Here is a 27,420-nt window from a genome sequence, read left to right as displayed (position 1 = left end):
CCACATGAAGCCACAGAAGCAGAAGAGAAATTACTACAGAATTTTAGGTAGATCTCTGTTTTTGGCTTAGGCTCTTTCCTGCTAAGGTAGGACAATTACAATATAGATTATTTTTTTTAATAAGTGGGTCACCACAGCATTTTTTTTTTCCTCAAAAAAGTTAAACCAAGCTTTATTTTAACATACAAATCAGGTTTGTGTACAAGGCAAACCATGCCACTATAGGCATATTGGGTCTCCACACAGCATGTGTAGCCACTTGCGCTACAGTAATCCTGAGACATGGAAAAAAGCCCTAAAAATCTTAAAAATAAAGGCCAAAATGTGTCCTTTTAATCACTCTTGCTATTATCACCTCCATTTGGGAATTAAGAAAAAGATTATACAGTTCTGAGTCAAGAAAACAAATTATCTACAAGCCAAATACCCAAGATAGCTGTCTGAGTCCCTGCTGTCATCTGGGTATAACAGCAAGAGCACTTAGGGAACAAATGAAGAAGATGCAAATATGCAAGGTTACTTCATTAACACTGCAAAGCATGTAGAAGAATGGCAAGATATTTTTGCTACCTTCAACTACTATTATCTCCATAAACTGCATGTCCAATGTGCTGAGCATACATATCCCATCAACTTTTAAAAAATTCTCTACATTGTGTGTTAAGTTACTAAAAAAAAAATTTACTTTCCTCCCTCTCACCATGAAGTTATATGTGATATAGAAGTAGTTTTAAAAACTTATAAAAGCAGCAGAACTACAGACATTTGAAGTCCTGTCCCTAATATTAAAGGCTACTTGAACACCCTCATTTTGCTACAAGATTGTATTTGCCATTAACTGATGTGAAAAAAAGGAATAATCTCTTTTTTTAAAAAAAAAGTTAGAGAAAAGGTATAGATATAGAGTATTTTTTAGTTTTACAACATATAAAAATAAGTTATACTACATAGTATGGTTTCCTTGTATAGTAGAAGAGTGCCATCACGGATTTAACACTAGATGTTGTAACTAGTTAACTCACCATGTTGTCAGACTTCCTTTGTTTGAGTTTTGATTGTGTGAAAAGAAACAACTAAATGAGAAAATTAAGAGGCTTCCAGAACAATTTAAATAGCAAGAAGCACTTGTAGAAGTCTTCCAGTGACATTTTTAATTTAATTTAAAATTTTATTTTTATTTTTAAATTAAAGTTGACATTTTAATTTAATCTCTTGGCACAAATAAAGGCCAAGCCAAACCTCCCATGAACTTCAGCAGAGTCAGGACTTCATACTGAGCTGCATTTCAGAATTGTTTACACACTAGTATGACATCGTTATGCTACTGAAGTAATGATTTCTCTTTCATGTTTATGTTAATCATACAACTAAGACACTAGTTAGATTTGGTATGCAGCTATCTCAAAAAGGCTGCAATGATACTAATCCAAAAAGATTCAAGCCAATACAACTGCTCAGTGTTAAGTGTTGTCCACTACAAATGAAAAGAAGAGGGGGCAAAAAATGCTCGAAATAAGGACTGAAAGACCGCATTTACACAGTGCTACATTATTCATGGCTGGATATTAAGTCTAAAGTTGCATTCAAATTGGACAAGCTATGACAATATTCAAATAAATGTAAATAAAAAGAGCTCTAGTTTCATAGCTAAAGTTGTTACAAAAATCTCATTGTGCAGTTGAAGCAGCATTTGCAACATCAAAGTTCACAGCAGACAAGCACAAATTTCAGACTTATAATAAGAAATACCGCAGCACTGAATCTGGGAGTATTTTCAAGCTCTAGTTTTACTCAGAATAGAAGAGTTGCCAGCTGAATAAAGTGAATAATGTACTTTTCAGCTCCTTATAAACAAGGCTCCACATCATGTAGATGAGCTTTCTCTCCCCTTTTTCTCCAAGAAAAATATCAGAAAGGCAAGACGCAATGATTGTTTCTGACCGCAGTAGATAGAAAAGTAGTTATATCAAAAAATTCTTACGGAAAAGGCATCTGTCCTGGTTTGATTTTGTTTAAAAAAAGGCACTTCACATATTGCTAAAACTCTGATAATGTACTTATCCTTTTCATTTTTCTGTTAGAAGGGTATATGCCAAGGTGGTTAGCAGGACTAGGCAAACATTCTTTATACAGTGTTTATCTGCTACAAATTTTATAATTATCTATAGTATCTTAGACCATTAATACAGAATAAAAGATTAATGTTCAAAATGATAGCAGTTCTTCGTACAATACTTCAGTAATGATGGATGATCTGTCATAAGCCTGTAGTGAGTTCATGCTAATAAAATTAGCAGTGTAAATCTCTCAGAAGTGAGTTCTCAGTCTTTTGTTTTCCTCTCGTAGTCTCTCAATTTCAGCTACTAAGCTTTCATTTACAGAGTATCTTTCAAGTAAAGCGTGCATTTCATTCTAGAGGAAAGAAAAGAAGCCAAATCAGTGGCTATGAAGTTAATTATTCCTGTTTTAGACTACCCATTTTCATATCCCTTTTGAAAATTAAATAACCTAGATAATACTGTTTTTAAAAACTTTTCAAAAGAAAAGTGAGACTTCTTTTTTTATCCTGACATACAGTATTTTGATCATTAATACATTAGTGAATATTTTATCAAAGGATATTTTGCACTTCTTCGGGATTAGAATCTACTAATGCAGGTTCCGTTAAAATGTTCAGTATTGAGACAAGGTCTTTTTAATGTAGATCAAAAGAACAAAGATTCATAAAAAGGTGAAGTTAAAGAACACAGAATACAGTTCTGTATGCATGCGCTACCTGTAAGTGAAGCTTTCTATTTGAATTCCATCTATCTCCTCCTTACCCCAGCTCTTGGTCCTTTCCGAAGGACAGTTGCATTTGTTTCCCTTTTGTCTTTTTATAACTCCTGAAATATGGAATTCATGAGACCTACCCAATGCATATCTTCCCTTTATTTAGCAAGCATAAACCAGTTTAACGGATTCCAATTCATAGTTTCCCCCTCCTTCCCATCCAGTCTTCCCTTTATTGCTCTTAATAAGCAAAACTGATTTTCAGTTTTGAGAAAAGATGTTGGACATGCTTTGGTATTACTAAAAACTGAATTTCTTTCTCCCCGTGCTCGTTGTACATACCATCTGCATATGGAACTGCTTGATCATCTCCACTTGCAAATTCACAATATCTCGATGACACGCTTCTCTGGGGGAAGAATTTCAAAAGGACAATACTTAGTTTTATTTAGGAAACACTAATTCTTTCCAGTCCTCAGCACACAGAACTCCACACTTCCTCACCTTCACAACACTGTGAAACATGAGTCTAAAAACCCTTAAGCCATGAAATGTACTCCTCTACCGCTTTTTTTCTGGAGTACTTCGTTACAACATTGACTTCCACAATGACCATTTTCCAGTGTACAGAAAGACTTAGGATCTTTTTGTTTAGAAATACATAAATATGTGGTGACTGAGGTTTTTTTTGCTTGCAAGCTGTAAACATCTCTCATTTTTACCATTCAAAGCTGATTTTCAATCCCTTGATCATTAGTATCACAGAGAAATATATTTATCTGCAACTGAAGATACAGCTTTTCAGTACATCACTTTCAGCACTCTTTTTTAAGAGGGCCCAAAACATCAACTGTGACAAATGATACATCATCCTCCAACACACAGAATGCTCCAGGTCGGTCTACATAAGAAGTGTTGTTCAGGAATTAATGAATTTGTCAATTCATGGACAACTCTTCCATGCTATAAGAACCAAGCTTGGAAATACCCTCTGAATGCTACACTAATACAAGTGTTCCAGATGCTGAGGAAGAACAAGGAGAACAGCTCACAAAAAAGCAGGTGAGCTCATATGCTCTTCCTGACCCGTGCATCACAGTGCAGTCATCTGAAACCAAATACTGTGCAACAGATACATTCCTTATGTAGACACACACAAAGACCTTGTTTCATTCTCCTTTCCTAAAACATATAGCAAACCCAAAGAGAACATATTTTTCACTTTCTATTTCTACAGGTTATTGTGCTTCAGAACTCCTATGGGAGACAAACAATCTTCTTTGGGTGTATCTTGTACAGATGCCAGCCAGCATCTTAGAAACCTAAAGATGTTGGTCATCTCCCAAACACAGAAAGTTAAAGAAACAAGCAGCTTTTTGGAACCAAATGAGTTATTTATTCCTCCTGGTCCTTTTCTAAGGTCCTTGGTTTTTACCCCGTTACTTGAAGAGGAATGAGTTTCAGGCAAGAGTGATAAAATTCCCTTCCTGATTCCACTGGGTGAAAGATATTCCTATCAATGAGAAGCTTGCAATGGCTCCTTTCCCTCTTACTGACCTCAATACAAACAATCCCTTACATTCAATTTGAATGTATCCACAATTTACAACTGGGAAAGGGGCCAGCAGGGTCTTCCAGCCACTCCAGAAGCATGGGTCAAAAGAGAAACAGCATCTCTGAGGCTCCACATCTCAGATACTGGAAGTACAAGACTGACAGGCATACCTTCCAACACTGGGATGCCTGAACACAGACTTGAAAGAAAAACATCTGTGATCCGTAGACTGCATTTTAAGTCTTGTGAAAGTTACGGTTCTTAATCAGATGTGTGATTAACCCCAAAGAATCCCAGGGGAGTTTTACTATACTATGTTTCTATTTAAAGACTTTTAATTATAGAATCATAGAATGCTAGGGATTGGAAGGGACCTCGAAAGATCATCTAGTCCAATCCCCCTGCCAGAGCAGGAACACCTAGATCAGGTTACACAGGAAGGTGTCCAGGCGGGTTTGAATGTCTTCAAAGCAGGAGACTCCACAACCTGCCTGGGCAGCCTGTTCCAGTGCTCTGTCACCCTCACAGAGAAGAAGTTTCTTCTCAAGTTTAAGTGGAATCTCTTATGTTCCAGTTTAAACCTATTACCCCTTGTCCTACCATTGTTTGTCACCGAGAAGAGCCTGGCTCTATCCTCCTGACACTCACCCTTTATATATCTATAAACATTAATGAGGTCACCCCTCAGTCTCCTCTTCTCCAAGCTAAAGAGACCCAGCTCCCTTAGCCTTTCCTCACACAGGAGATGCTCCACTCCCTTCAGCATCTTTGTTGCTCTGCACTGGACTCTCTCCAGCAGTTCCCTGTCCTTCTTGAACTGAGGGGCCCAGAACTGGACACAGTACTCCAAGTGTGGTGTCACCAGGGCAGAGTAGAGAGGAAGGAGAACCTCTCTCGACCTACTAACCACCCCTCTTCTAATACACCCCAGGATGCCATTGGCCCTCTTGGCCACAAGCGCACAGTGCTGGCTCATGGTCATCCTGCTGTCCACCAGGATCCCCAGGTCCCTCTCCCCTACACTGCTCTCTAATGGATCATTGCCCAACTTATACTGGAACCTGGGGTTGTTCCTGCCCAGATGCAAGACTCCACATTTGTCCTTGTTATATTTCATTAAATTTTTCCCTGCCCAGCTCTCTAGCCTGTCCAGGTCACGCTGGATGGCAAGCACAGACCTCTGGCATGTCAGCCACTCCTCCCAGCTTAATAACATTCAGTGTGTTTTTTCTGTTGACAGATCCAGAACAGCCACAGCACAGGGATCTACTAAGCTAGCTTTGCGTTGCTTTTTGTCATCAAGACAGCAATACTTCCCCTGCCCAGCATTCCTTTTCTCCTCCACCATTTCAGCCAACCTATTTCACCTTAAACATGGGTTGGAAAGCAATCCCCTACATAGAATTCTCTCAACTGCTCCATCTCCTTCAAACTCCACTCTGAATCCATGTTAATTTGACTTACTACTTCCCTGACAAGTGGAACTTTAGTTAGATATTCACAAACACAAAATAATCCCACACCAATCATCATTTACAACAGACATTATTTTCATGTAAAGCTTCACCAGTAGAAATACACACAGTATTTTACCTCATACATGCCAAGCTAACAACAATCAAAGCCGATACAAGTCAACTGTCCAGACGTAAGAGAAATTTCTCCTCCTGTGACGGGGGATGAGCGGGGCAGGGGCAGGAAGAAATCAGCACAAGGCTTCAGAAAAGCAGTAAGGACCTTGTTATGCAGATAAACTGACCAGCTGAGAAGTATTCAAACACTCATTCTGAAAACGTTAGCAAAGCCATGCATTAACAGCCCTCAGAGACAGTCTAATTAGTCATCAGAGCTACTAAAAACTAAGTATATCTAGATTTCCAAGATTAGGGCTATTAATGGCATCATTTTCTAGTACAAGTAGAAATTTTTTAAAGTAGATGCCAAAACATCTTACTGAGAAAACATGTCATTGAAAAGAAAACTGTTCTGCAGGAACGCCAGTACCTGAAGTCATCCATTGTTTCTTGTATCATATTCTGAATGAAGTTTATTTGGATTGATGTCAGAGGTGCATTTGGTCTGCTGCTCCCAATGGTTTCTACTATTTTTTCTGACAGTGAACTTGCAACTCCAGCAGTGACAGGTGATGTTATCTTTGGACCTTGGTAATTAAATAAAGATTTTCAAAAAGAGTCAGTGTAATAGGAAGGATTTTTTGTCTTGAGGGTTGTCAATATTTTATCTCAAATATTACTCAGTAAAAAAATATAAATTAGACTTAGAATGACTCTCTTTTAGAGGCAACTAGAGAGGTTCTGGAAGAGCTAACTGGACTTACAGAAGAATCAAGATCGGATGTTCTATTTTAGTGCTAAGGCCATTTAATCAGGTTTCACATCAGCTCACCATCAACCACGCCTAAAACTGAGCCAAAATGATAAACTTACTTGTTGAGGTAGTACCGTTTACTGGTAGATCATATGCAGGATGGGCCTGAATATTCTTCACTAGTCTCTCATTTGTATCAGGAGCCTTTACAGCACTGGATGATGGTGGAGGACTTAAAGTAACAGATTCTGCACTTGATGAGCTTGATTTTGAAAGCTGATAATAATAATAATAATTAAAAGAAATAATATGAACTCGTTATAATTATCTAATTGTGCCTGAAGACTAAGTTTTCAGGAACACACCTTCAGTCACATCTGCTTTTAGGAATCTGCTCACAAATATGTTTTTCATTTTCTAGCAAGACATCTTAAAAATGGATTGCTAAAATATTCAAAATTGCCTCAAGTGTGCACACACAGAAAAGAGTGAAAAACCCAGAGGCCTCACATAAAACATTATGTGGCAAAGTTATAAACATCATTCCTAGCAAACCTGAACTTATCAAAAGCAATAAAGGCAGCGAGGGTCTCTGCAGAGATAACTCAAGAAGGAAGAAGAGGGTGGAATTGACCTAGTATACGACCATCAATCATGCTGGTGCAACCAACTGATGATCACTCTTAATTTTCTAGAAAAATCAAAATATTTCTCAGGCCAGACCAGTATTGTTTCATGCAAACTTTTGTAACCTGAGGTTATTTAAGAGAAACATACATTTATCTTGCATTGCTGAAGGCCAGCACACTTAAAACTGCACAACACTATACAGGCTGGTGTCAATAGTGTGAACAGAGTTGCAAAATAAGATTAGATAGGACACTACTAAGGATTTTTCTTCCAAGTAGCAGTATTCTGTCAAGCTTCTAAAACAATGTCTCATAACAAGAATTAGTATAGCATACCTGCTTTAAGACTTCTTTAGATTCTTGCTTTCCAAGATTTATTTTCTTAGTGTCAGTCTCTAGATAGCCTTCCTCTTCTTTAACTGGAGACCCCACAAGTGCATGTAATGGGCTTGACCGTATCCCCTGTGCACTACTGCCCATGGGGTTTCTTTTTACTGGTAAGGCAGCGGTGAACTGCGGGAGAAAATCCAAACCCAGAAGGTAGGACTGAAAATCTAGAGCTAAAATGAAAAGTGAAGTGTGAAACACACAGGTCAAAAAAACAAACACACACACCCCAAATCAAACCCACAATTAAAATGCCTGCACAGCCCCACAAATGAACAAAAAAACCCAAACAAACAAAACCAAATAAACAAAAACCAAAAGTGCACCCCACAAAAAACAAGTCCTTAAATCAAAAACTTATGCTGTCACTGTCTTTATGAAAAGTAATAAAGCACAAAAAGCCTCTACAGATCCCTATAAATTGCACAAAGGAAAAGCAAAATCACTTTAGGACCATATTCTTTATTTCCTTTTACCATGTTGTGTCTTAGCTCCTCAACATGTTAGACAATTTCTAGAAGAGTTTGTTTCAGTGTCTACTTTCATAGTTTATTTATTTTCAGTGGCGTGACAAAATTAGTGTGTAAGAACTAGGCAGGCCTCCAAAGGCCCACTACTGACAAAGAAAAATATACCGAAATTATGTTTACCATCTCCTTTTCCTTGAGGATCTTCATTCGCTTTACTTGAGATAATATCTACAAAATACCAGAACACAAAGTGTTTATTAAATGAAACCTACGTCAATATTTGTATCATTGCATCAAGTTCATAATCAAAACCAAGTTAAAATATAAGTGCGGCAGTAGGTAACACACAGATGTCAAAACACCATGCTATATACACATGAATGATGCTTCACAAATCTCAGTATTAGAAACTTACCGTCTCTGATTGGAGAAAACACATCTCCAAGACTACTCCGACCCAAATCATCAGCATTATTTAAAGCAGCACTTTTCCCATGATCTGTTTCTTTAGATGGAATCACATCCAAGCTGCAACTATGAGGAAAGCCTTAAAAGGGCAACAATATTCAGTTAGTAATTTATGTTTTCCAAAAATAACATATTATCCCTAAACAATATCACAGCAAGCATAATGCCCAGTAAGCACTCTAGAATCTTCTACAGATTCCAGTTAGAGGGTCAACGTTAACATCCCCATTTGGGTTGTAATCACAGGTGAATAACTAAAAGCTAAGTTACCTATTAACAAAAATAAGATATAGTTGGATTCCTCTCCTCTTTTTAAAATATAAAGTTGTTAAACCAGAGAATGCACCCGTTTTCAGAAAAATCTACATGAGGGATGCAGCAAATTTATGATGTATCAGGTGAAATGAAGACTAGTGAATGCATCTTCTGCTAAGAAGGTGACCACATTCAGATGATCAAAATTTACATTTATTCTGCAAGAAGAGAAATCTGCTTTGCTCTAGCCATTAGGCATTTTAAGGGTATTTCCATGAAAGATCTATTCTAAAGCTTACCTGATGTTAGGATAGTCTCTACTTGTTTCTAATATTAGGAAATCAGTTACAGTCACACACAAAAGAAACTTGTTCTTCGACCTTCCCACACTCCACCCTCAAGCCCCATCCCTGGCCCAATCCAGGAGATAAAAGTTCTCTTTTGTATGCATGGTAGCAGGGACAGTTGTCTGCAGAATGGAAGCGTATCCTGAGTCCAAAAAAAGTCCCCAGTAATTATTCAAAGCATAGTTTTAGATGAGGAATCCATGGAGAAATGAACTGAACTGCTAAGATAACCATCTAAATAACTTTCACAATTTAGTATGTCTGAAAACGAGATCAGGTCTGTAAGGAAGCCGCTACTGCATCCTCACTGATCTCCTAACTCTAAAAGTGCCTAAATTTTGCTTGTGTGAGTTAAGATCTATGCAAAGTACATTAGTATCATGCAATACATAAATCTATACATACAATAGCTTTATTTAAACAAAAAAAAAAGAAACAAACCATCATTCATAAAACCTGTAACTACTTCTCAATGTGGGATTACTTGTTCAAGTGATACAAATGTGACTGGGTAGATGACTACAATTACTGATGTCAAAGTATTTACATAAAATGGAATTTGAGTCAGGTTTCAGATTTCGCTTTTAAAAGTATTAATATATCACATTTTCCACTCCTTAAGATTTATCAGTTGTGACACACACATAGGATTGCACTTGCTAGTTAAATACTTGGCGCATTGAGTCAAACTAGAAGCGCAGTACCAACCTGTGCCAGAATCTACAGAGGATCTGCATGGGAAAAGCATAATAAAAAATAGGGCAAAGTGTCTTGTATATTTTTACCAACTCCCAGTAATCTAAATGTAGGAAGTACCTAAATCAGAAGACAAATATTAAATAGAAGTTTATAGGAAGCCAGATCAAAGTGCATCCAAACTTCTCATCACTTTCTGGATTCGTTTACACTTTTGTACTTTAAAATATCTGTGAGAAAAACCCACAGGCCATTTATAAGCCTTATGAACAGGTGAGGGATTTTTTGTTTGTTTTAAATATGCCATCAGACCACTTTACTAAATGTCCCTATTTCTCCAAAGTTAAAGCCCATAATCAGGGTCTAGAAGAGCTTCCCCAGGACAAATGCAGTTTGTGGTCTCTCAGCCATTCCCATTTTTAAGTTAAAGACCTTCTGAAGCATTCAGAGGTCTTTACCTCTAACGCGAACATTCAGTTTAATGAAAAATATTTATTTTACTTGGTAAACCTTTATTTTCTTAAAACTTTTTTTATTATGAACAGTCCTATTTAAGGGGTAACAGCCACTACATCATCAAATAAAGATAATAAATCATATATTTTAACTAAAATAAAATTATCCACACCATTCAGTAATGTTGATTAGCGACACTTCTTGCATATATAGGAAACATTCTACTTCACCTCATACTTCATTGCATACCCAAGGGAGGTCATTAATACACATCCCTAAGGACTGCAGTGGCTATTGCCTAATTACTGTTGCTAAATGTATTTCTCCTTATTTAAAAAGGGATGGAAAAAGTTCTGTTACTTTAAAATGAACTGAGGATTTTTTTTTTCAAGCATCAAACCAACAGTGTTAGCTACTTGACCATATTTTGAGAACTCTTCAATTAAATAAAATTTTAAGAATACATTTCACACACTGGCAGAATTTTTAGAATAATGCTGAGAATTCTTAAAGAACTTGTTAATTTCAGAAGCATAAATAGCAAGTACAGTTATACAACTAATCATACTTGCAACTATATTTAACATCTTTCCTGTCACGTGATATTGGAATCATGCCTCATACAAAAAAAAAAAAAAGTTCAGTTCTCACTTGGGTTTTTGGCCTAGGGTTTTTTTTAACCTGTGGTTGGTTTGGCTGGTAATGTTTTGTTGTTGTTCTTTGGTTGGTTTTTTAGATTAGGTCTGTTACTCCTGTTTATTAATAGAATTACAAACCATTAGCTCTACATTCCATACAGACATTGTGTCAGAAAGCGCACCACGTATATAAGGATAATCTACACGTCAGAACGCAAAAGACCATTCCTGGGGGTGCTCAAAAGACACACAGATGAGGTTCTTAGCGACATGGTAGACTTGGCAGTGCTGGGTTAATGGTTGGACTCAATGATCTTAAAGGTCTTTTCCAACCCAAATGATTCTATGAAGATGACAATACCTGTTTTCTCTTGAAGAACCTCTCCTCCCTTATTCTCACTTGGCAATGTCAGATGAGGTGAAACTGCTGCTGATGCTTGAGAGGCAACATTTTTTATGCCAATATTTTGAATTCCTCCAGGATTACTACCAGCTTTGACTTCTGCTTTTTTGGGTACAGGTTTATTTGAAGAACCTGTAAGATTAGACTGGAGAAAAAAGTAGAACAAATTAAGAGAAGTTATTATTGCTTCAGCTAAAAGTAAAAATATATGCCAATATTCTTTCTGTTTCAAAATACTAAAAAAACCCTCAGTTTAAGTTGCAAAGGTTGCCTAGGAGATATGCCTTTACAAATACAAAAAAAAAAAATAATCTTAACTTCAAAGAACATGTGAAACACCTGTATTATTATATGAATACTGTGTGGATCTGCAAAAGAACAGCAACAGAATTTAAAGTAACAAAGAAGTGACCTGGCATGAGCTATTAATAATTTTGATCCTAGGCGTAGGAAAAAGAAGAGATTACATTGTTAGGGCCTCCAAATAGTAAAGAAATAGTCAATTATAGCAGCAAGTGTGCTGGAAGAAAAGTCTGAGAGCATTAAAGAATCTACTTCAAAGGTTCCTTCCATCTCCACTGAATTGATGCGCGAGTTTTCTGGACAGAGTAGAGCTTAATTAAGTCTTGGAAGAACCTCGTAAGACTCCTCTATTATTTAATCAACTTCTACACTGTTTATATATGTCTGCCAAAGACCATATATAATACCATGAAAAATACCTCAAGACAGGCAGCTATGTCTCTTCCCCTTAAGCGGACGGGCCATGACAGACCCTTCAGCTACTGCCTACAAATGAATCTAAGCTGCCACAAACTGAGCTGCAACGGCAGCATATTCATACCAGGAAATTTAAGACTAAAGTTTTATACTAGTGGTGGCAGGAATTCCACATTAAAACCCACCCAAAAATAGCACTTAAGACTGAGAAGTTTATAATTTCTGTGTTGGTATGAACCACTTCTGTTGGCATCTACAATGTTTAGAAATCGAATGCTAACTTTTTTTTTTTTTTAGAACTTATGCTTTGCTTTCACTAATCTTCATATTGAGCAATTAAAATGAAAGTTTTTTTACCTTGGAAAAAGTGCTACTGAACTGAAGACGTATGCATTTCACACAGCCTTTGTGAGCAATAACTGTTTTCACTGGTGATGTCAATTGTCTTAAGTCATACTGGCAGATTTTTCCCCGGGAACATCCGATAGCCAAAGTAGTACCATCAGGCATGAAGTCTACTGTTGTCAGAGGAAAATCAGCTACTATTGTTGTCAGTAATCTTGAAACGGGAGAAAGGACAGGATAAAGAAGCTTTTAGAGTTCAAAAGTTAGACTATTCAGAACAGAGTACCTAAAAAAAAATATATATATATAAAACCTTTCACAATTCAACTACAGGTCTGTAGTTCCACTTCTTTGGTGCCAGGTAAATTCAGTGAATTACATTCAAGAACAGCGGATTAGGTTAGTGAAATATCTTAGTATAAACTTAATCCACTGTCTTCTAAGTGCTTATGCGTAACAAATTAAATACTGCGTATGCTCCAAAATATTTCACCAGGAGAGGATCAAAATGCCGTCACAACAGCAGCTGTGACACGTAAATTATTTACTGTTGTCATCATTTCCAGCAGCAATCATATCACCTACATCTTCTAGCTTCCCAAGCCCATCAACTCTAATCATCCCCCACCTCTAGGAAGAACTTCAGGTCTTAGTTTGCATTCTGCTGCACACCCTCCAAACCAAAGTCAGACTCCTGCTTTTATTCAGCTGCAGTGAAAGTACCACCCACACTAGAACCAAAATTCTATGAAACCACTTGCCATCCTACCCTCCTACTACACAGGCCCATAATTCCTGCTTTTTCAGCCAATACCCTCCCACATTTAAGGCGCTCTATCTCAGCAGCTCTGTGCATGTTCCCACAGTTACGTCTTGTACCCTGAACTAGAAAAGCAGCCAAGCCAAAGCTCAGGTGGCTACAGGTCCTCACAGAAGCTACTTGCTCTGTATGAACAAGCAAAGCCTATATACAAGCACTTAGGAGGGCTCATTTGTCTGTAGCACCTCAGTCAGTTCCTGCCTGCCCTGGGTTTTTCTGGTTGTTTGCTTGGGGCTTTTGTTTGTTTTGTTTTAAATAAAAAAAAAGCAAAAAGGACTATGGAGCAGGTTATCCAGCAGTGATACACCAACTGCTTCAACTGCTCTGAATGTGGTCTGAATTAAGTATTTCATCTTACCATTCAACATGCTTTTTCAGTTTATAAAAACCAAATAAAGATCCTATAAAAATCAAAGGTCTTTAATATACTCACTTTTTACTTGAAGTGTCATAGAGAATAATTCTCTTATCCAAACCTACAGTTACAAGCAGCAGCTTATTGACTGGAGAAAAGCAGATTTCTGAAGCTGGTGCTTTATGAGTGTTTTCAAAATTATGATATGGTTTCTGGCTATTTACATCCCACAGAGTTACATTGCCACTGTCAGAAACGCTGCCCAGCAAGGATTTCTTAAAGGATGAATATTTCAAGTGTCGAATAGGCTGTAAAACAGACATAAAAAATGAACCATAATACCACTATTAAACACCACATTAAATTATTTTATAAACATGCAAACATATTAGGAATACACTTCTTATGTTAAGTTAAAGTAGTTCACAAAAGCTGGCCACTCTAAAAAACAACAGTAATAGTAATAATAATAAAATGTTCATTTGACATTACAATGTCATTTTTGCATGTGAGCTGATCAGCAAAATAAAGAACAAGGGGAGATGGGGGAAACAAGCAAACAAAACTTCCGGAAAAGTTTATTGATTTTTCAGCATATCGTGCCATCATACACATTACCAAAAAAAAAAAAAAACACACCACCACAAACCACCACAGAAAAAACCCACCAACCACTACATCTAAAATTAAATGAGTAAAAAGCTACATTATTTCACCAATTGGTCTCCTGCCAAGAATGTTAAACTTAAATCCTCTCCACTGATTTCAAGTCCTTGGACATAAGCCAATTTGATAAGACACAGACTACAGAGTTATGCAATTATGTAGGTCCTGCAGAAGAACAGGCTTCACCCTGTGAACCAGGACCACAGAAGAGCATAACACACCCGGTTTAATCACACACAGCCCTGCTATCACAGAACCATGTAATACAGGAACTTAAATTACCTTTCAGAAGCAGGTAAGTATTTTGTTTCCACCATATTTTTTCAACGGATCTTTCTGATAATAAAACAGCCATCACACCTTCTTTCATCGTTTATTTTGATATAAACAGTAAGTGAGTTTCCATCTGCAAAGATTGTGTTTTTGTTACCGTCACAATCTCTTTGCAACACTCTCAGTTTGAATCTTTCTTAAATACGGGCAACTAGAATCCCACAGGATCCTCAAAACATTTTGCTACTACCTTTAACAAAGGCTGTAACACTTCCTCCGTTTTGTACTGTAAATACTTGTCCTGACACATCCTACACTGCAATTTCCTTTTTGTGATCCAATCTGTTTTGGTTGCTCATAGCCATTTTATGATCAAGACACCCAAGTCCTTCTTTCCCTTCAGAATTTTCAAATCCTGGCCTAATACGAAAAGCCTCAGTTGTAACCTGAGTCTGGTAGCTTCTTTTCTATACTGCCACAGTCGTTCTCATGTCTATTATTTCAATCACTTTAGATACTGTCAATATCCTCTCTCCTTTGGGCAATACCTTCCAACTTTGTCTTATCATAGCTCTACTCATATCATAACCATTACTGAAAATATTAAGATTATATATCAATAAAACAAACAAATATTGTTCTTTTTTTATTACCTACTGCCTTCTTTCTTACAGCCAGTTTCTTACCCATCCTCAAGTCCTTTCTAAAGCTCCATCCTCTCTAACATTTTCTCACAAGGCACTGAATCAAGTGCTTTACTCAAGTCCAGACAGATGAAAGCCATTACATTTGTCTGAAAATGCTCTCAAAAAGCTCTTATATTATTCTAGTATAATCTGCATCGCAATGCACTGTACTGGATTTTGTCCTGTTTCTCTCTTTAACTTCATAGTAATGGAGATGTTTGTTGGTTCATATGCTTCCAAGATAATTTCTAGCCCCTGTATTGCATGTCTTGCTGGACGCTTAATTGCTCCACAAAGAAGTATCACATCCTCAACTGCATATCCAAATATGACATATGACTGTTAATAATCAATATGGTCCTCTACTGGGCATGACAGAGGCATTTTTATCAGCATTTTTCTGTTTATTTATGTTAAAAAAAAAATATTGAGAAACTCAGGAATAGCAGCTTAAATTATATACATCATCTACATGAGAAACATGTGTGTCCCTCACAGTTCTCTCACTTCTTCAGCTCCAAATACCTTCCTTACTGCCCTGGCATCTGCTCTTGTTCTATTTTCTCCCTCCTCTGTCCTCCTGGCCACCAAGAATACTCTCTTCTAGCTCTCCTTAAACCTCCCTTGCTATCCTACCAAGTCTCCCATTTTTTTCCTTGCGTTTTTCCTTCAAATCTCACAGGCCCAAGGCAAGTTCTCCATATTTTTTTTTAATATACATATTAATATCTTCCCCATATTACCTCTGTTCCCCACTTCTCATTGAAGTCATAGTGTTTCCTCAGAGCAACTCCACAGTTTAATTTCAGGTTGCCAATGAAGGAGGTACAAGGTGTGGGGAAGCTCACCTCCTTACTCACTCCTCCCTTTCACTGAATCAGGTTAGCAACAAACTTCACTTGCAATAATGCAATTGCTCCACCAGACTCAAGGAACAGAGGCACTTAAATCCATGCACACTTTTATGAGACAGTCTGATGCATCATATTGGCAGCCCTGACAGACCGAGTTTCAAATTCTTGCCCAGACAGCTGGAGGCATGAAAGAATCTCATTTCTGAAAGGCTGCTAGACAAGACAAAACTAAAAGATTTCTCCTCCCAGCAGTGAGTCACTATATTTGAAGTTTTCCACAAAATAAACGAAAACCAAAACCAAACAAACCTAACAAAAAAACCACAAAAAACCCACAACAACAAAAAACCAAAAAAACTTTATCAGAGAAAACATCTGGGTAAAAAAATACAGCATTAAGCTTAGCACAGTTAAAAACAGCAGACAACCAAGCTACATATGGGAAAGCATCAGGTATTAAGATGCAGGTGGTCAAAGTACATCACTTACAAGTCTTAGCTACATTTTCCTCATTTCCCAGCCATCATCAAACCAAATTAGAAACTGTATTTTAGAATGAGGTTTCATGAAGTAGCATTCTGTCTTTACCTTTAAAATATTGACTAAATTCTGCATGAATTTTGTAACACCATGAATACAACAACATGCTATTGAGTGTTCACTGGAGTGAAGTTAAAACACACACACAACTACTATGAAAACTGACAAGTATATACAGAAAAGAATATCTTTTTTCTGACCCAGTGCTGCAAGGGAATGGAACTCCTTGTACAGGACAAGATTAACTACTACACTTGATCAGATATCTGAGCTATTTAGTCCTACACTGTACGTATAAAAGTGTTTGATATTGGAGTTCTGAAAAAGGTAAAAAGGAACCCTCTCAACCCACCACAGGAGACAAATCCAAGGTAATCTAATTCTCAGCATAAGTCTCTTCCAATTTGTTAAAACAAAAACTTTTCTCCTTTATATTAGCTTTCTATTAGTTGCTTTTCCAGTGTTCTCCCTCTGATTACATTTATTGCCAAAGAGGATGCTAGAATAAAAAAATTATGACCAACTGTGTTTTCACAGAAGAAATGTTATCTTTTATGTCATAGAATTTAACATTGCTGTTTAACTGTGTATCCTTTTATGTTAAGTGTTGTTTAAGAAGTCTTTTCTCTTTACTTGACTTCTTGCCTACTTCTAGTCCCTCTGTACCTCTGCCAGTCCTAATGCTGTAAACTTTTTTTGAGCTGTCACACACACTATTCTAGATCAGATTCTATCATCTATTTTTTTTATTTCAATGCATGTTTCTTTATCTTATTTATTACACTTCCTAATGTTTTTGCCTATCTTAGTGACAAGCAACTAACACATAGTTACAGTCTTCAGCAAATAGTCTTTAAAGAAATGCTACATTTTGCTTGTCATGATGAAGGCACACAGAACTTGGCTCCTAGTCAAGGTTTTCCCAAAGAAGCTGAACGTTGTTTGTCACCTCCTGTCCCTTTTCGTAAGTTATGGTTTAGCAACAAGAGTTCTGTTACTCAGATTTTGAACACTCAGCCCAGCTGAAAAGAACTGCAATACAGTTCCTTGACTTCTGTACTACCAGCGATAGGAATCCCAAGCCTAAAATGGGAATAAATAAAGTTCAGATTACATCTTCATCCACAGAATCAAATGGCAAAAGGCACTGGACATGTTTCATTGGGGAAAATGTGACTAGGCAAGCTTAAGTATCTTACCTGAATTGGGTCTGGAGGGATATTTAAGATACTTGTTTTATTTTAAGTCAGCATGGCTGTTCACTAGGCAAAACTCAAATGTGCTTAAGTAAATGCCTGAATAGAATTTGGAAGGGGTCATGAGTTTTCTAATGATTTTAGTCACTAATACGAAAATAATTTCAAGATTATTAGGAATGATGCAATTATTTGGAAAGAGTCATGCTTTGGAACTAACCTGTCAAGACCGAAAAAAAAAAAAAGCAGGAAATATGAAGCAAGTTTCACTACATCTTATTAAGAACAGCTCCTTATGATCTCTGGAAATTTATCACACACAGAACTACCAGAAACATGTTTAGTGTGAGGTGCTGAACACACAAAGAGAAAATCAAGTTTTCTTTGGAGCATTTTACCAGTCAGTATAGCACAAAAAGCTATATATATCTTTTTGCCTTAGCTGCGATTGGAGTAGATTTTCCATAGAAAATAAAAGTACATTTCATCTTTCAGCTTCACAGTAAGGCAGGCAGACAAGGAACAGAGCACTTCAGAAAATGGTTGGTCCATTGCTAAGAAAGACTTGTTACACTCAGGGTTTTTCGCTGCCAGAAAAACAGTGAAAAGCTCAAAACCAAACCAAAAACAGTCTAGCATCATTGATTACCTTGTTTAAAGACAGCAGTTTCTTAATCTCCTTTACACCTTAGCAAGCCTTATAAGTGAGAAGGCGGATGTAAACACAGCCGATAGTTTTCAGCTTCTAAAGCTGTTTCACTGTATGGAGTGACTAGAACTCATCACACTTCTTTACAAACCAGCCAGCTGTTCAAACAACCAAACTAAATCCTGTTGCTAGGAAAATAGCACCAGGCAGTGAAGCCTTGAACAAACACTATGTTTTGAAACAAACCTTAATTCATCCTCACAACAGCAAGCAGATAAGAATTGGGTAGGCTAAATGAATACCAACAGCAAAGACAAATTATGGGATCTGCAAACAACCCTGTACAAGAATTCAACTCTAATAAAGCACAAAGGTGTTTCTAAATCAAAATCAATTCATAGAATATAGGCTGATACTCATATGAAAGGAAAATTGTTTAAAGTCACAGAAAGCATTGCGACCTTGGGCTGTTCTACTACTTGTGAAGTCTATACAGTATCAGAAATTAACTGGCAAGGAAATTACATTCCATCATGATGAATCAAAGACAGACAAGGTAAATGTTATAAGGTTAGTTTGACCTCACATTCCTCAGTTGTAAAAAAGTTGCTAGGGAGTGTTGACCCTTACTAAGCCAGACAGCCAGTGCCAGGATCAAGCAGGACAGCACACAGTGCATCTATTCAAGCTCACTCTTGGAAAACTGGGCCCCTAAACTATAAATCAAGTAAAGGCTTTTTAAATTTAACAGAATTACATCTTCAGATATTTGCTTCACTGCACAATTAATCCTGCAGTTCTCTACAAGTACCAATTAAAACCCAAAACCAAAAATAAAGCTATTTTTGCACCTAAGAGCAAAGATAATTTTTAGGATATAAAGCTGATAAACTGGGACATCCAAGTAGCCATCCCATTACACAATTATAGCTTGACTCCATTTAAATTAAGGCTGCAATCAAACAACTGCCCCCCGTTTAGAAAATGTTAAAGGCCCTTCAGAAAGTGAATAGTAGCTCTGTTCTAACAATTACTTTGATTTAACACTTCAAATATCTTTATCCATCTTAAAGGTCACTCAGTTTTGCAGCAGGCCTCTTGATTTTATCTGCCTAAATAGCTATTCACTGCATCACTTATTCCTAATCACTTTTTGGTGGAAAGAGTCAAATATATCAAACAGGTTGATGCAAATCATCCTCAGAAGAGGATTCATCTTCCAATTCACTGGCAACAAAGTGCTCACTCTGGATATTCACCTCAGTTGTGTAATCCAGCCATGGATATCCCTGTAGGTCCTGCCTCGCATCCACATTTTTCATAAGATCATAACAATCAAACCAGAAAAATGATCTGACTATATAGATGGATCTCTAAGACCAAACCAAGTATGAAGTACAATTTTGCTTCACTATAAGTATGAGACTATGGTGATGGATCAAAGACACTGCAGCACCTAAGAGGAGAGACAGTTTGAATTTAATAGAGATTTTTCAACAAAAAGTGTACCACAATTCCCGTGATGCTATAAGGTTGTAATAGATTCTTCATCAAGTTATATTGTTCATGCCAGACAGGAGAAAAATTTAACTTCACACTCTATCTCCAATCTAGGACTGAATAAAGCTGTTGCAGTAACAGAAAATGAGCAAGTCACAACTTCAGGATTCCTTGTGACATTAAAGGTCAGGTTTACAACCAAAGCAATGTTTCTGCACCCCCTAGGCAGCTGTTACCTCTGTAAAAAATGTCTCAGTAAACAAATAAAAGAATCCCCAAAACACAAACACTTGGCTGTGCCCAAGACAACATTCACACGAAGAATGTACACTGGAACTTCTGATGGGACAACACAGCTCATTTACTACTAAAGATGTCTTTACATCAAGGGAATTCCCCTAATGATACCCACTAATTCTCCAGTATCTTTCAAGTCTGCAAAAAGAAATTACAGTGGAAACCCTTACCAAAGCCCTTAAGTAGTAGTACACATGCTTTGTGTTTGTCTTTTGCCCAGTTCTCCTTCAAACTAGTTATCCAAAAATCTCACCTAAACACCTAAGTAGGTAATTAAAATCTCATTGCTTTTCTCTTTGAGCAGCTGTGGAATTTTAATCTCCAGATTAAATAAATTTATTTTTTCTAAATGCAGGCTTATATTCACACCTACTGTACAGATGGCTCTGTTCAGTTGTAAATCTGATTACTTTACGTAAATCAGAGCCCAGAGTACATGGTCTTTGTTCTTTGCGACAACATACACTGAGTCGTGCATTGAAATCCTGCTTTGGTTTACAAAGCTGACTGGTTTCTGTTCAGTTCTAAGATGTGTAGAAGTTTGTTCTTGAGGAATGAGCATCTACAAAGTAAAATATGCTGTAACCTCTATATAAGTAAAAGCACTTGAGAAATTTGTATTCCAATGTTACTTCTTATTTAAGACTAGAATACACACATTAGTCTGTTCGTCGCTTTCTGTAAGTGTACTCTTGATAAATAAAAGGAAACAGACTAACAAAACTTAAAAGCTCTTGATACATACTTGCAGTTTCTAAAGACTATAAATTCAAGCTTCATACCTGAAAGGAACTTAATACTGCTAAGCCTACCTGACGGCTGCCGTGACCAAAGGGAGTACTTGATAAATTGGTGGTAATGCTGTGCAGGATAATTTCACCACTCAAAGATCCAGAAGCAATGTAGCAATCATTCCAATTATATGTAACACAGGTGACTTCATCTTTATGATCCTGTTGGGGAGAGTGGTTAGAGGGAGAGGGTTGAAGACATTCAGGATAACAATATTCCTTCCTGATCTGTGCTTTTGGAGAAAAATTTCAGCTTGATTTTTTATTTTCCTGACCATCTGTAACATTTAAAAATATTATTTCAGAGTTACTATTTAATATCTCAGAAAAGAGCAGCAGAACATACTGAAGATCAGCCATTATATTTTAACCACTGTCTGTTTTCAGAAGAGTGTTTTAATAAATTAATAAATACGATGCTCTAATTATATACAATATTTTAATAAGATAACCATAGAGATATGTACCACAGGTGTCACTAATGTTAATTTAAAAGTTGTATCTTCCAGAAACTAGTGATATTTGAATATGCTTTCTGTTCATCTGATGTACTACTGCCAACTTCCCCTTCTGTCACTTTTAGCATTAACACATTTATTTATCAAATAGCTTTTCAGTATAATCATTTGTAATGATGACATGTTTACCGAACATACAGGGGAAGACAACCACGTACGTCTAGCCCAGAAAGAATAAAAATACATTTGAAGTATTGTATTAGCTACTTAGTAGTTTTGTTTCAAATTGTGCCTTTAAAAATCCAAGAAAAAAGAACAAAGCAAAGCTAAAGTTCTACAGTCTCTTTAATGGTGGTACTAAGAGGGGTCAAATCATCTGCTGAAGGCATCATGGAAATAAACTAGATAATCCTAAGTCCTGCGCATCATAACAACAGTTATGAACAGAAAATTCACACTGGATCAGTTAGAAGAAGACAACCATGTTCTGGTGTTGCATAATATTAGTTCTACTGCAGTATTCTACAAATACGAAAGCATTTTCTTAATTGCTGTTTTGGATACATCAAACATCTGCAATGCTGCTCTTGGAAAAAGTCCCCATCAGAGAATATCAATACAAATTCACAAAATAAGATGCCTATTCTGAAAATTTAAACATAGGTTATTTTAGAATTCTACTCTGAAGGCATCAAGTATGCTTGTTAAATTCAATTTGCTATTTACAGCACACAAAAAACATGAACAAGACACATCTCTGTCCTATCTCCTATTTGTGAACTTGATCCTACAAATACATGACTTAGAGCAAGTTTTTTTGGTTTTGGGGTTTTGTTTGTTTGTTTGTTTACAGTTGGCAGCAAAACTTGGAAGTCATGAAAGCTACAGTTCTTCCTGAGTCAAACTTACCTTAATGCTACGGTAAACCTTTCTGGATTTCAGATCCCAGATATTAACTGTGCTATCAAGGCCTCCACTCACAATATAAGAAGAACTAGAATTCAAGCTCACACATGTCTGTTTTGCCTGAAGGAGAAGGGAAAAAAAAACATATGTTAAAGATAATTAAGGGATTTATTCCTATCTACTTAGAAGCATACTGATGTGTACTTCCATCCTCATTAACACTAACAGTCCTGCTGACCAACAGAGTTATTGGTACACTATAGACATTTCCCATCAACAGGTACTTAAAATCCAGATATGTTTAATATACTTTGATAAATAATACTTTTATTAATAAACTCAAATGCTCATGCTTTCCCATTCCCATTTCAAAATTTTTTAGCAACTTTTCCTCCAATATGCATTTTCCCTTTAAATTCTAGCTCTCTAAATTGTAATCACAGGCTTCTATTCAGATTCTGAGTTTTAAAAAGAATATGCTAAGTTTGGGAAAAAACTCCTTAAAGGAAAATCAAAAAGTTGTCTAAGTCATGTACTTCACATTCCCTAAACATTACACAGAATATTATAGCAGCAAACCTCATAATTCGATAAAATGATTCTTTTTAAAATAATCACTCAAGTACCAGCTTTCGAAAAAAATGTCAATCTTAATGACAGTCCTACACCGAGGACAAATTATTATTCAGTTCTATCATGTTGAAAATTCACTTTTAAGTTCCTGAGATTTGAATTAAGGAAAAACAAGTCCATCCAATTATTGACATGGTAAAACTGGAAATCATTGCATTAGCTATACATCAGATTTAGTGAAATCTCCAGGACAAACACTCCACCTTTGAAAGCATTTGCTTCAGCAACCTAAAAGCCCAGTTTGAACACCTCTTCGGAAAATTTTCAGTCCAAATTAGCATTACAATACCTGTCCAAGGAGAATAATTAGAATGGTTTACAATAGTAACAAGTCATTCAAGTAACTGTGTCAAGAGACTCTTCTAAAACAAAGTCTAGCTTTCTGAGGAGTTTATAGTTTATAGCTTGCATTTAATGGGGAAAAAATAAAAAACAACCACTAAAAACATAACAGAAGTTCTCCTATTTATTTCCAGAAATTTCTAGTGCATGTAAACTCTGAGAACAACCTTTATATAGACTCTTATGTTTTCCAATGTACAGTCACAGGAATGCAGAGTACTGGCAATTCAAGCTGGAAAATGAAGTTCAAACTTGAGTTCTGTTCTGTCACCTACCCATTAGATCAAGGTTGCACCACTGTGACTTGGGCTGTCACACTGAGGCTCAGCAGGCAAACTCCCCCAGCAGGAAGACATCAGCATCAGATGCCAGTATAACTGCAGTTGTATTTTCTTACTTGTAGAGCTATTTTAGCAGCACTATTCCTCCCACTCGTTATATGTATTTAACTATATAGGCAAGGAAGTGTCTTTACATACATGTCATACCACTACCAATACTAAAATTAAACTGATCCAAATGTTCAAAAAATATACAAAACAGATGTGATCCAAACAGTACACAAGGCGAAGTGGGGAAAAAAAAAAAAAAAACCAAAACAGGGAATGGCATTATTCATACTTACTCCTTCAGCAATTTCAAAGACCGGAACAGGTTTGCTTTTACAGCTTGAAACAACTATTTTATCACCGGCAGCAGAAGCAGTGACCAGGTATCTATCTTAGTCACAAGTTATGGACCATAATTGTATTATACTGGTGATTAATAAAAGCAACAGCAAGTTTCCCTTACTGAACAGAAGACAGATTGGCTAAACAGTCTGAAGTCTTATACTTCGAAGGGACCTAGAAATAGAAACATAAGGCTATTTTCCAAGTTTTCATTAAGAAGCTCTTGCATTAACTACAGCCCCTGCTTCCCAACACAAGGTAGAGCAATTTATTTCAGAGAGAAGAGCAGAAGTATCTGGCAGTTATTATTTAAGAGCTCTTTACCGCTAAGGTAGCTTATCTGGTATACAATTTTGTTTCCCCACCACCCCCGAGTAAGAGCCCCATTTATCACTACAGTTCAAAAGAATACCTGTTGCTGTGAGCAGACTATGGATTTAAAGAACAGTCTCGTTCATGACAAATGTTAAACAACATTACCATACAGTTTCTAGAGTCAATGAACACTTGCCAGTTTCTCTCTCTCTCTACTAAGAAAAACAAAACACCAAAAGGAACTTTGATAACACTAAGTACCTCAGAGTAGTAAAAAAACCCCTTCAATATAGAGATACAGAGCAGGGCAACTGCCTCTGCACCCCCGCCAAATAAACTGGGTAATCCTTTAGATCCTTGTTCTGTACGCCTTCAGGCCCATTGTGATTTTATATTTGCTTATTTAAGAACACAGGTTAATTGGCTGGATTTAACACCAAAGAGCTGCGAGGCAGATTAGTTCTGGCTATTTCTTTCATTATTTTAAGGCACCATTTTAGCTTACAGAATTATGTAGAAACAAAACCAATAATTTACCCCTAACTAATTAACCAACATTCAAAACCATATAGAGTAAGACACTTCATTGTTCCAGTTTTGGCGGTGAAGAGGAGACTAGGCAGAATAAAACATGACAAGACAGACAATTTGTATCTAAAGTTTACTAAACAATATGTGTGTATATATACACAAAAATACACCTATGTATCAATTTCTCTGTAAGCTCCATAGCTAAAACATTCACTATTGCATTGTTTTTGCTCATACAACCACTTATTTGCAGACTTAAAGGGCATTCAGAACTTGCAAGACTTAGTTGTTATGTGCCAGCATCCTGTCCTCCCTTTCCATCAAGATCAGATATCATCACCTTTTTCCCGTGACAGCCATAAGAGCTGTTCACCTGGCAGTGTGCTGTTTCCATGGAATTTCTCATATATTCACCTAACACTCGGCACCTCACATAACAAGCTTCCAAGACAGAGGTGAAAAGTCTTAATAGGCCAAAGCCATTTTCATGCATAAGTCATCGCTATTCAGTGGATATTTTCTTATACATCCAACACATTTACGATTCCTCTGTAAATGCTGCAAACAGTGCAAAGAAAACCAGTGCCTACAGAGTAAGAGGTAAGGGCATGCTATCAAAGACTATTAGAGTCAATGAGAAGGTGTTCAAGGAAAACAAACAAAATCTTTCATTACCATTTTCCTCTCTACACTATATATAGAATTTTACTGCACTAGCAATTGCTTTATCAAACCTTGGCAGTAAATTAAGCATTGCCTAGAAAGTGAATATTGTAATCAACTATTAAAGAAACAAATGAGTAATCTTTACAGTTGGTAGGCAATTCAAGCATATCATAATCATTAAATAAGTGTTAGCCTCCTAAAGGAAGAGCAACTTCTTTAGAAGCACTTAGCAGCATGAGCTTATTTTGTAAATCACTTCAACACAGAGAACCACATTTTCTTCACAATATATACAAATCTTTTTTGTGCAAGACTTCAAAACTGCATCAGGCCTGATTTACAGACACTTAAATTAAAAAAATAAACAAAACAAAACGTAAAATTTTGCAGGACGCCCACAAAACTATGGCTGAAACTGTAAAGGATACTATTGCTGGCCCAACATAGCGAGCTGACTGGATGTGGGGGTGCGTGTGGGCTGAACTGCTCCACCACGGTTAGAGACGAGGAATCCCATATTTTAACATCATCTCCTGACGAAGCAAAACGTATGCTTTCTTGCATGGCTGCACCTGTTTTGCAAAAATAAATTAAAAAATGAAATACATATATATATAAAAAAGTAAAAGTTTACAACAGGCAACTTCGCAAGTCATCCATTTAATACTGTTTTATTGATAAATGGGACATTTATTTGCATAGTTACGCACTCAGTACTATTTGGCTGAATATACTACTGAAAGCAGCACACACTCCACACTCTCGTTACTAGAATTCCCGCAGGAAATGTGTGCCTGCCTTTCCACAAAGGAAAAGCCATATAAATCAAAAGAGTAAAACGATGCTTGTATTTCCACAGAGTTCACAGCTGCCTAACGATATCAGGAGTATTTCAAGGACCCGTTTCCCACCAGTAGATGGAGATACACCAGCGAGAATCAAGCCGACTGTTGCAGAGGAAGGCTGGAAGTTTGCATCTAAAAGACTCGTTTCAGCATTCATCTCACCACCCTAAAGGAGACATCCAAGAATCCTTTAAACTAAATCTTTAACAGTAGAATACGAATGAGAGAATCACTTTTCAACGCTGCTTACAGCAACATTAAAAAAAAAAAAAAGCCACCACAAATTTGTTGTGACTGACACCGTGTTAAGAGTTAAAGCCAGCCTAACCGATTCCAGGTTTGAAAAGTTTATTCTTGTCTTTTTACTCTGCATAATTTTAAACTAGCAACAAGAACGGACTCAAGAGGGAAGCCTTTGCTCCATCTAAAAGCATGACCACTCTTTAGCCAAAATGTTCCGGGACACTCCTGCATAGCTTTGGGCCACTGATTGTCACAGCCAGGCTGATTATGGGGTGCGGAACACTGACAGCGCTAGTCAGGATCCTCAAGCTCTACAACCCCCCTCCTCGGCCGCTGCCCGAGGTACCAGCCCGGGGAGCTGCTCCCACAATCCCTCTCCCGCCTTACACGGGGCTTTTCTCCGCGCTCCGCGCCTCCAGCCCCGGAGGCCGCGGGACAAGCCGCTCGGCGCCCCCGCGGCACCGCAACCGCCCAGCCACAGGCCCGCTCCCGCCAGGGCGGGGCCCCGCTGCGGGCCATCCCCGCGCTCCGCGCTCACCCCGCGGCCCGTCGGAACGCTCATCTTCCCCCCGCCACTGCTGCCCACCTGGCAGGGCGGCCCCGGGCCGAACCCCAGCCCCCTCCCGTCCCGGCGCCTCCTCGGGAATCGGGCCCGGCAACAGGCGCCGGCCACCCCGATTGGCTCCAGCGCTCGTGCGCGCGGTTCTCTACGGG

The 27,420-nt window shown here is 37.4% G+C and overlaps 1 protein-coding gene across 4 annotated transcripts; it reads right to left on the bottom strand.

Annotated features, from left to right (window-relative positions):
- Positions 1–1,106: 1,106 nt before the first annotated feature.
- Positions 1,107–27,420, bottom strand: NEDD1 (NEDD1 gamma-tubulin ring complex targeting factor). Of its 4 annotated transcripts, none has more exons than XM_065856504.2 (15): positions 27,293–27,420; positions 26,047–26,190; positions 24,061–24,155; positions 22,464–22,580; positions 21,118–21,258; positions 13,723–13,952; positions 12,482–12,683; positions 11,363–11,549; positions 8,557–8,688; positions 8,322–8,369; positions 7,621–7,844; positions 6,775–6,931; positions 6,332–6,488; positions 3,115–3,181; positions 1,107–2,412 (listed from the first exon to the last, which is right to left on the bottom strand). In XM_065856504.2, the coding sequence occupies exons 2-15, from the start codon at positions 26,180–26,182 to the stop codon at positions 2,308–2,310; spliced, it is 1,998 nt and encodes a 665-aa protein (XP_065712576.1). In that variant the 5' UTR covers positions 26,183–26,190; positions 27,293–27,420; the 3' UTR covers positions 1,107–2,307. The 4 variants fall into 4 exon arrangements, with proteins under 4 accessions (XP_065712576.1, XP_065712584.1, XP_071656421.1 ...); XM_065856512.2 differs by having other exon boundaries at positions 27,245–27,354; XM_071800320.1 differs by lacking the exon at positions 27,293–27,420 and adding an exon at positions 27,094–27,115.

This window comes from Patagioenas fasciata, chromosome 1 (assembly GCF_037038585.1).
Source record: "Patagioenas fasciata isolate bPatFas1 chromosome 1, bPatFas1.hap1, whole genome shotgun sequence".
In the NCBI taxonomy this organism is placed as follows: domain Eukaryota; kingdom Metazoa; phylum Chordata; class Aves; order Columbiformes; family Columbidae; genus Patagioenas; species Patagioenas fasciata.
Note: the sequence above shows the minus strand (reverse complement) of the source record. Positions and strands in the feature narration are given on the sequence as shown.

Bases quoted from the DNA above. Each gene is read 5' to 3' on its own strand.
- NEDD1 (XM_065856504.2), bottom strand. From the start codon at position 26,182: ATGCAAGAAAGCATACGTTTTGCTTCGTCAGGAGATGATGTTAAAATA. The intron at 6,932-7,620 runs GTATGCTATACT...TATTATTATCAG, and splicing joins CTAAAGAAGTCTTAAAGCAG to CTTTCAAAATCAAGCTCATC. The intron at 3,182-6,331 runs GTACTGGCGTTC...TTCTTCCCCCAG, and splicing joins GAAACAATGGATGACTTCAG to AGAAGCGTGTCATCGAGATA.